This window comes from Solanum verrucosum, unplaced genomic scaffold (genome assembly GCF_900185275.1).
Source record: "Solanum verrucosum unplaced genomic scaffold, falcon-dt-bn FXZP01000305.1, whole genome shotgun sequence".
NCBI classification, from domain to species: domain Eukaryota; kingdom Viridiplantae; phylum Streptophyta; class Magnoliopsida; order Solanales; family Solanaceae; genus Solanum; species Solanum verrucosum.
In genome coordinates, this window is record NW_026019908.1 from 62,575 (window position 1) to 73,409 (window position 10,835).

Consider the following 10,835-nt stretch of genomic DNA (forward strand, 5'->3'; position numbering starts at 1 on the left):
CCTAAACAAATTATAATCAAATGTGGAAAAAAAAACAGTTACATATCTGTCAAATTTATGTGAACGACTTAAGTTAATGCAACCTCTTAAAGTTGTCTGCATATTTTACTTGAACACTTTATTTTAGGTTTGTTCCAATTGAACACCTTTATTAGTAAAAAAAAATATCCATCAAATATTTTTTTACAATAAACAAAAATTAAAGATTGTGTGTCATACACTCACTGACGTGACATAATAACTAATGAAAAAATGACACGTGGCATTGGCGGGGGGGGGGGGGTGGTGCATAGTAACTATTAGTAAAAATAAATTAGGAAATACTCTAAAAGCTATATTTTCAGCCGCAAAAAAAGAGAACCTTTCTTCCGCTTCTCTTCTTTGCAGAGGCCCAGAACACCCCACCCACCGGCCACCCTCGACGTCCATTCTTTCCCTTTTTTTTCTACCAGAACAGACACAATTATTGTCGGTTAAAATCACGTGCACTCCGATAATAATCCTCGCCCCACCTTTTGAATTCTTTAACGATTTCAAAGAAAATAATTTCAAAATAGTATTAGTTTTGTTGAGAAAAATGGAGTTTCACCGGAATTATTTTAACTCAATTTGATTTTTATTTTTGATGAAATTCTCTTCCACAACTCAAATGAAAATCTTTATCAATAAATTCTTTTGATTTTTTTGTGTTTGACTGATTATTTATTTAATTGATGCTTTTCCGATGAAGATAACAACGATGATATTGATGATGGCTGAATGGTGCTTGAAAGAAAGAATGATGGATTATTTGAGAAAGGGGTGTGTCGGAAAAGAATGCATATGGCGGACGAGGGTTCTAGGTAATACTTAGGGTTGTTCATGGTTATGGTTAAAAAACCAAATCGAACCGTAATCCAAACCAAACCGATTATAAAAACCAATATTTGGTTGGATTTGGTTTTAAATTTTGAAAACCGATATTATTTGGTTTGATTTTACTAAAAAAAATGCAAAATAACCAAACTGAACCGATAAATTAGATATATAAATTTTATAATTATTTATATATTATTCAGAAATAATTAAAATATAAATATTTTGTTAAATTTCGATTAACTTAAGTCTTTAACTTAATAAAACACTTTAGCCCAACTATAATAATCCTAAGTCCAAGTCCATCAAAATCAATTTTAGTCTTTACCTACCCTACTTCACATAAAATAGTCACATTTTCTCTTAATTGAAACACTTTGTTCGTGTAATGATAACTCTAGTATTGCTCAATTGAACCGACAATAGTTTTTTTGTGGATTGTTCATGTGCTAGGTGTTGTGTCTATCGACGTAAGTCCTCAAAAAAAATTACTATTACTTTCAAACCGAATAAATCAGAAAACTGAACCAAACCGGCAATAACCAAAACGACAGTTATTTTTTTCGTTTGGTTTGGTTTGGTTTTAGAAATTTAAAAAACCGACTAGATTGGTTTGATTTTGATTTTAATCAATAACCGATCCAAACCAAACCACGAACACCCCTATTAATACTATTGAATTGAGAAGTCCCATTGGGAAAGATGAATTGGGAAGAACTGCCAGCAATTTTTTCTTTAAAAAAATTATGTTCATGTTATGATTTTTCTTATGTTGACATGTTTATTTTTTATTGGTCCATAAAAAGTTTTTTTTGGCTTCACGCGCCACTTAAATGTGTATTACACTTATAATGCCATGTCATCCAAAAGTATTAAATAGGTACATGTATTAAAGGGTAGAGGTGTTCAATAGGTATAATTCCTAGTTGATGTGTCTAGGTGAATTATGCGAACAATTTTAAGGGGCCGCAGATGACTTAGGCCTTATGTGAACCATGCATATTGATTATTACAATTTAAATTTAAATAATATTTTTTCAATTTTTTTTAAAACCATTAAATACTATGTATTTGTGTTTTGCCATCCAAAAAACATGTGCCATCACTAAAAATGTTCTAAAAAAGCAGTCAAGTCAAGTGGTAGTTTATAATGAGACACCTGACATGTTAGAATAACATTTCAAACTAAAAGTTACTGAATAGTTAGTTTAGGAATAAATTTCAATTTGAAAAAAAAAAAATGTCAATTGAAAACTTCCTCTCATTTATTTACATCATAAAAATGTTAGTGCATTTTAAAGGAAACCGCTCTTCTTCTCATCATATAACACACAAATTTCTTCAATTAATTATTGAAAGATGGTTTTTCTTATCCGGAAACTCCTTTATAAAAATGGGTTTTCCACAAACATTCAAATATGATAATATTTGACATGAATTTATGATTTCAAAGACCCAGTTTATGAAGTATATTTTGTGTTATTGACTATTTTTATCCATGTAGTTGGTATATATACCAGGAAAAAAAGGAAAAGTCTTGCGGTATAGTTACTTTTTTAAGTAATTATTGCAAACATATAGTTTTTGTTGATTCTTTTTCCTTTCTTTTTAAAAAAAAAAATTTTTTAATGAACTTAAGTTTCTTTTTCTGGCAGGGTGATTGGTGTGTGAATTCGCTGAATTTGAATTTTTATGTTTATTTTTTATTTTGATATATTGTTAAAGTTATTATCTACACATATTTAATGTGTATCATTTATTTAATTTATAATATTATTTAATGATAAATTTAATTTTGAAATTGTCAAAAAATCAATATTTATGATTATATTTATTAACTAACCGCGCTATGCGCGAACACGTATACTAGTTAATAACATAAAAAAGACTCAAGTCAAAGTTGTTGTAAACAGAATATATACTTAGTATATCAAATAATATACATACTTGTGGAAAATGTATTTGAGGCACTAAGAAAACAAAGAATAATGGGACAAAGACACCTAATTGTAGACCTAGTAGGGTAGAGAATGTTAAAAAGTAATGGCGAAAAGTTAATGAACAAAAGATGAAAGATAAAAATAATTAAAGAATTTATAATGTCATAACTAAAGACTATAAGTAGGGGAAGAATATAACTATATAAGAAGTTGTGAATAACTTTGCAAAGAAATTTAAAATGTCATAATAAAAAATTAAGAATATATAAGGGAAAAGAACCCAAATATAGGAAGGGAAAAAACAAGTGAAAATTTCTAATATGACATATATTATACTAATATTTTCGAGTTATAGCAGTAGATTTAGACTTTTAAGTTCTAACATTAAAAATTTCAGGTTGTAACATATTATTAAAAAAAAATTTATTTTTAAATAATTAAAAACATTTGATTTGAAAAGAATAAAAAGATAAAAAGAAATTAAAATAAAACGTTTCTGAAGGAAAAAATGAAAAAAACGGAAATAGGGATGACTTTTAAATTTGAATTAAATTAAGATAATTATTAATTAGCATGAATTAAGGAATTTCAAACTAATTAAGAATATTCAGTTTCCTTAATTCACTCCAATTTGTTAAAATTAATTTAAAAATCAGATTTTATCCATTTTTCTTTTATGTTTCTCTCTCTTCGTTTTTCTTCCAGAAATTGTCACTGGCGACAAATTGATTTTTTTTTTTGTTGAAAAAACGTGTTTTTTTGTGATGGACAAATACGTATCAATATTAATTAAACATGGCGGAAGATGGATTGCTTCAGGTGAATATTTTTAATTGTTTACTATTTTTATTTGGATTTCAATGAAATAGAAAAAAAAATGAAACTGTAAATCGCCACTATATTGAATGTGATATTTTTTTTTGTATAAACAATACGATTTGTTCATAATACTTATTAGTTGTTGTGAAATTGTAATATTAGTGATTTTCTTGGTAAGTTTCTGTTTTTTGGTAGTGGTTTAGTGACATCATATTATTGATAAATGGTTTTTTTCTTGGTAAGTTTCTGTAATATTATTGATTACTGGATTTTTTCGGGAAAAAATAAATTAGAATGTATAGTTTTGAATGAATTTGTTATTGTAATTATAATTAATTTGGTACGAAAGTGTATTCAGTAGTGTGAAAAAAAGGTTATTTAGAATTTTGAAGAATTATATGACAGTTGTTTTAAGTTAATATGAAAGTGTGTTAAATAGTTAGTAAAAAAAGTTATTTTGAAGTTTGAATAAGTGTATTAAAAATGTGAAATGTTATTATTTATATAAGTTTTGTCAATTATGTATAAATTTGTGCGAAAGGAATGAACTATTTGTTATGAGAAATGTATAAATTTGGTGTAAATGATGATTGGATGTATGAATTTTGTATTAAGTAGGTATGAAATCTGTTTTATTTTTTTAAATGAAATATGTTTGTAGTTTACTGTCTGAATGATTCTTGTATGAAAAAATAATGACAAGTGTGTATAATTTTATTTTTTTTGTATTATGTAAGACTAATTGTTAGTTTTTTTTAATGAAACAGGGAAACATGTTGATTTTCAGATGGAGGGGATTATATATGAGTATTCTAGTCTTTATAGTGGTCTAGTAAGTGCGATAACATCGCAGCTAATGATAGATGCTAATATTCACAATATAGAGATAAAATATATAGTTAGTGATAGATGTCCCCCTGTTAGTATCCACAATGATGTAGGTGTGCAAGTTTTTTTAGATCAAAAGAAAGCTAATGTAGATTTCTTTACGAAATATCCATTGTGCATAACTTTGAAGAATATAGCAATAGATAATCAGGATTCTGTAGTTATTGTGGATAGGAGACATTCTGATGTTAGTAGAACACTAACTAACTTTGATTTATACTCCAGCAACTCCATCCGCTTGATAGGAGTGAATTTAGATGGAGTTGTCGATGAAAATACTGATGAAGGAAATGGAGTAATCAGTGACCTTTCTAATTTATTTATAGCTGAAAATCAGATTTACAATGATAAAGAAACATCTATGGAGGTTATGCGACATTATGGAGTTGTGGAAAAATTCAGATTTCTTGTGACTCGTTCTAGTTCATCTTGGTAAGGATTTTATTTATTGTTTGAATGTGTATTTATTTTGTAGTGTATTTGGTATATTAGTTTTTGATGGATTTTTTTTGTTTTTTAAACAGTTATTACCTGAAGTGTCCTGCTGATAATTGTTCCTGGATGATGAACTCATCATGTTTGAATCAATCAAAGCTATTTAAAATTAGAAAGTACTGTGCGGAACACACTTGTTCCATTAGAGATAGAGTGTATGCAAGGCGTCAGGGAATAACTGACGTTGTAGCTGTTTTAATAATGGATAAATTTATTGATCCATCGACTGTATACACTCCAAAAGATATATCGGAAGACGTTTTGAAAGTGCATGATGTTGCGCTAACATACATGCAGGCCTGGAGAGCTAAAGAAAATGCGATAAAATTGGTGCGTGGAGATCCAGCCGAATCATATGCCAAACTTCCAGGTTTTTTTTAGAACTAAATTTTGTATTTTATATTACTGACTGAATTGGTGTGAATTTTAATAATGCAACAATCTGGCATGCAGTTTGTTTACATATTGAATTCCCAATATCCATTTGGCTTCCTTTCTGTATCCAATTAATATCCATTCTGTATATAATTTGAATATAATTGGTGTCCATGTTTTATCCAGCTAGTATATTTGTTGTGTTGTAATGTTCAACTATCTAATTATAAAATTAATTGTAAAAATTGTAAAAATTCCAGGTTATCTATACATATTGGAGCAGACATATCTTGGTTCGATTTTAAAATTAGAAAGGACAGAATGTGATAAATTCTTATATGCATTTGTTGCATTAGAAGCATGTATTAGAGGTTGGGAGTATTGTAGGCCAATTGTAGTTGTTGATGGGGCAGCTTTGAGAGGCTCATATGGTGGTACAATGTTGTCTGCAAGCACTATAGATCTAGGAGGTATTTTTTTAATCTTTTACATTTATAATCAACAATAAATTTGTATGATATTTTATTTTAATTAATGCATCAGATCACATACTTCCACTTGCTTATGCCATAGTGGATTCTAAGAATGATGCATCATGGACTTGGTTCTTTGAACAATTTAGGGAAGCATATGGAGAAAGGGAAAACATGTGTTTTATGTCAGATAGAAACGAGAGCATATGGAAAGGGACTGCCAGAGTATATCTTGGATTGGAACATTTTGCTTGCATATGACACTTATGCTGTAATGTTTTGAAGAACTTCCATAGGAATACTGAAGATTTGAAGAAGCTATTTTTTACAATGGCAAAGGCTTATACAATACAACAATTTGAGGCGATTATGCAAAGAATAGACCAGATAGATCCAAGAATAAGAGATTATTTATATGATATTGGGTATAGCAAGTGGTCAAGGGTGTATTCAAAATGTAAGCAAACATGGACCATGACTTCAAACATAGCCGAATCTTTGCATAATGTTAACAGGATAGCAAGGAGGTTGCTAGTGATTTCACTTCTTGAATTTATGAGGGTAACAATTCAAAGATGGATTCATAAGCACAACGAGGAGGCTGCAAAAACTAGATCAGAGCTTACAAAAAAATATGATCTTATGCTCCAGAAAAGTATTGCTTTGTCTAGCAGTATGAGGGTATGATTTTCCCTTTATTCATTATTATTTAAATGTATTCATGTATTCAATTAGTATGATTATTTAATTAATTTAGTATAAATTGCCAAGTAGAATAAACAATACCTTTTTTTTGTGACTTGTTTTTTTGTAACAGTATTTTAATGATCAATATTTTTGTGTGTTAGGTAATACCATCAACAGTTGATATGCATGCTGTTGTTGATGGACCAAAGCAGTACATAGTAAACTTAAACACTAAGATGTGTAGTTGCGGAAGATTTCAAAATGATGAGATACCGTGCGGGCATGGAGTAACAGTTCTTAGATACAGAAGACTGCATGAAACATATTATTGCTCTCCTTTTTATAGCCTGAAGAATTTTCAAGATACATATGCCATCCCTGTTGAACCTCTCCCATGCGAGAGTACATGGGGTATACCAAGTTATGTTTCAGAGCCTAAATTGATGCCGCTTGGTCCAAAGAGAGCAGCAGAAAGACCGCAACTTGAACGCTGGAAAGGGTTTGCTGATGTAAAATTCAAAAGGTCTAAAGTTACTTGCAGTAGATGTCGTCAAGTTGGCCACAACAGGACGACATGTTCAAATTTGTGCAAAAAAAATGATTATTTATTTGGTTAGACTATATAAAATTTTAATTTTGTTTTGTCTTTTAGACTCATGTTTTGTTTTGATATGAAACATAATTGGTGTGAAATGCATTATAACTAAGTGTTTAATATACTGTTCATCTTTTATACGCGATGCATTCATTAATTATACAAATTGCATACTGTTGAAAATAAAATTTATTTCAGTTTAATATATAAGATAGTGTTAATATTAGTGATAATTATACAAGGTAATTATGAAATGCATTTGGTATCCTGAGTAATTAATGTAGTTTATCATGAATATTAATTTGGTTTCCAACTTGTGTCCTACTATAAATGAAATTAAAACAATTTTTATACCAATCTTATTCAGGTGTCATTCAAATACTAACTTCAGTTTATATCAAATCTTTATACCAATTCATACAATACCCAACAATCAAAACATTAAAGTCAGAGGCATACATGTATTAATCAGATTTCATACACATTCCATCCAAAAATATGTTTAGAATATAAAGTAAGCATAATGTGATATTTTTAGAAAAAAATTGCTAGTTTGACGATTAATCCAATTTCATACACTTTTGACAATTAATAGACAAATCGCTATTTTCATATAAATTTAATAATTCATATCATATACACAATTAATAGACAGTCACACCAATGTTAAAACACAATTCATACCATTATATCACAATAAATACAATACCTAACATTCAAACATTAAAATTGGATACTAATTATAAGACAAAGTTGGTTCATGATCTCTAAATTGGTATTATTTTTTAATCTAGTTAGTAATACACATTAATATCATTAAGTCTAAATGTTGAATCAAATTGGTCTGCAATTTGTATAAAACTGGCATCCCGGAAAATGGTATATTCAATGTGTAATATATACCCCAAATAGTGAATCCAACTGGTATGAAGTCTGTATATAACTGACTTCCCGATAAATGGTAATTCTTTTGTAGATGATATTTGACTGGAATTAAACATATGATATTATATATCATCAAATACTTTAACACAAAAAAATGTCCAAAAGTTTTAAAAAATAAAATGTTGTTCTAAAAAAGTAGAAGGTGCAATAGACTATATCTAATTTCTTGTCCGTTGTCTTGGTGTAGGATAGTTGGTGGTATCCGGAACATGTTCTTTTGCTATGCGAGGTCCACCAAATTTGCTAGCAACCGTACCAATAACTTCACTCTCACTGATCGCACCATCCTCATTCTTTGTTTTTCCATAATGCCAAAGGATTGTGGCATACCTTTGACGGTGGTACTTTGCATCGATATCAATAGAACGCATATCAAAAACATCATTACTGATGTATTCAACAAATAGACATGTGTACAAACCACAATCACTGAAAAAATAAAACAAATAAGAAATAACTTTTTTTTTTAAGAAATAAATTAATTTAACTTTTCTAATGAAATCAGTAAAGTATAGAAATACGTACTTTGAAATATCTTCTTGTTGAGGAGCATGCATCATATGCTTGATATCAAGTGGGTCGGATTGAGACTTGTGTACATATTTAGGGAGTTTATTTGCATACAAATCAAGCCTTTTACCATAAAATCCAGTGCTCGTCAAAAATAGTGGTATCATTGTTGCAAGTTTACCAACTGCTTCATTTACTTTCTTGGTGTGAACAAATCCTCCCTTCATCGAGTCGTATACATGTAGACATCTAAGCTTGATTCTGAATACAACCAAAAACCAATGAATTTTTTCACTAATATTGACAGGAATAATGACATTGTCAACACTGTCCCAAGGAATGTTGACAAGCAGTTTGAAGCCTCTAATGCACTGTCCAACATCACGGTTGGGAGAAATGGATCTCATGTCGCAATTTGACTCTCTCCATTGTTTCTCAATGTTATCAACCCACGTCATAAACCAACAGTCAACCGTACTGTATGATAGTGGTATGGGAGAGTACTTTGCCTTCTTTCGCAGATAATACATAATGGTATTAACATGCTGTTAACATTTAAAAATCCATTAAAAAATGTTTCAAATATATACAGAATGCATATAAATTTCATTCTACCATCATGTTTAGTGCATTGTTCATGAAAGTTTATTTTTAGTACTGCCTTGTGCAATATTTATAAAAAAATTCACATCAATTTTATTCAAACATCGTACCAGCTTCATTTGCACTGTTGCATTCATCAAACTATTTTCATAAATTTATCGAAATACGCTAACAATAATTTAACAATTTTAATACATTAATGGATAAATTGAATAATAAACCTTCTTAATAGGAAAAATCCCAATTTCATATTAATATTATTCTAAATTTATACAAAACAGAGTAATTAAATAATTCATACCATATACAAAATTAATAGACAATCCCACCAATGTTAACACACAATTCATACCATTCGCATACCAATATTGTATCAAAGAACATACAAAATCCAACAATCAAACATTAACCTCATATCCATACACATTTTATTCATATTTCGAACTATTTTCACACATACAAATGTTTCAAAAAAAACAATAAGCATAATGTGATATAAAAAATCACTATTTTGGCTAATGTGGAAATAAATTAAATAAAGTACTTACCCTAACAAATTTTTTGTGTTTTTTGGATGTTGGTATTTCTGATTCCTTCTTTTTTGTTGTACTTCTTGTTGATGGTTTTGAAGATTGAGCAACTTCTACATTTGTTGTTTTTTTTCTTTTTTTTCTTTTTTGTTTCACTAACAAAATCAGAATCATATTCAGAAGGGGTTTCACCAATTTTCCCCTTCCTCTTCTTCCCCTTTTGATTTGCCGAAATTGGCCTTTTCTTTGCTTCATTTTTTTTCTCTTTTTTATCTTTCAACCGAGATGAACCACACGTCGCCGGAATTTCAGCCCTTTTAGGCAGGGGGGGGGGGTTTGAGTTAATATATTTAAAGTTGGAGCATGAGCTTCATGAATATAAGTTCCTTCAACAGATCTGGCACTCTTTCGAGGAGTTTCAGTGTGTTTCTTAGACATGTTGATGATGAGAAACGTAACGAGAGTGACGATTGTGAAGTTAGGGTATTGTGGTTGTGAGAAAGATTGGATGGACGGTTGTGAATGTGATGGTGGAGTGGTGAGGAAGATGTGAGTGAAAATTGTGAATATGGGGTAGTGGGATGGTGGCGTGTAGAAAATGATAGGCGTGGGTGGGCGGGAATTGTGATTGGTGTATGAGGTATTTGGAGTGTAACGGTAAAAAAGAAGTCTAATCAATGTAAATCCCTAAATTCGTGTAACTGATAATTTCGATTTTAAAAAAGGAACTGCAATTATATTAGCTAGCTATTAATAATTAATAATATAAAAATATAAAGAGATTAATCATTTTTAAATAAACCTGCAATTAATTTTTAAATAAAGTTAAATTTAAGTAATATGTTATAAGCCGTAAATAAACTCTTATAAGGAAGAGTTTTTTAAGAATGTGTTTAAAACTTGTAATATTGTTCCTTAAATGTGTATATGGCGTGATTTTTCCAAAAAACAACCAATTAGCAAAATGAAATGTAATGTTAATTTGTAAGATTTTTTGGGATCTCACATTCTTCGGACATTATAAGAGCATCTCTAACCTTACCCTTATTTTACTCTCCAAATATAATGTTTTCAATTTTTCCAAACAACCAACTCCAACCTAATTCTCTATTTTTCTCTC

General features: G+C 29.5%; 1 protein-coding gene across 1 annotated transcript; it reads left to right on the forward strand.

Moving 5' to 3' along the window:
• Window positions 1-3,590: 3,590 nt before the first annotated feature.
• LOC125821471 (uncharacterized) lies at window positions 3,591-8,124 on the forward strand. The gene is made up of 9 exons (XM_049500890.1): window positions 3,591-3,614; window positions 4,402-4,934; window positions 5,027-5,367; window positions 5,633-5,842; window positions 5,916-6,070; window positions 6,131-6,270; window positions 6,361-6,526; window positions 6,694-7,041; window positions 8,104-8,124. Exons 1-9 carry the CDS (start codon window positions 3,591-3,593, stop codon window positions 8,122-8,124), a joined length of 1,938 nt encoding a protein of 645 aa, XP_049356847.1.
• The last annotated feature ends 2,711 nt before the right edge of the window (window positions 8,125-10,835 follow it).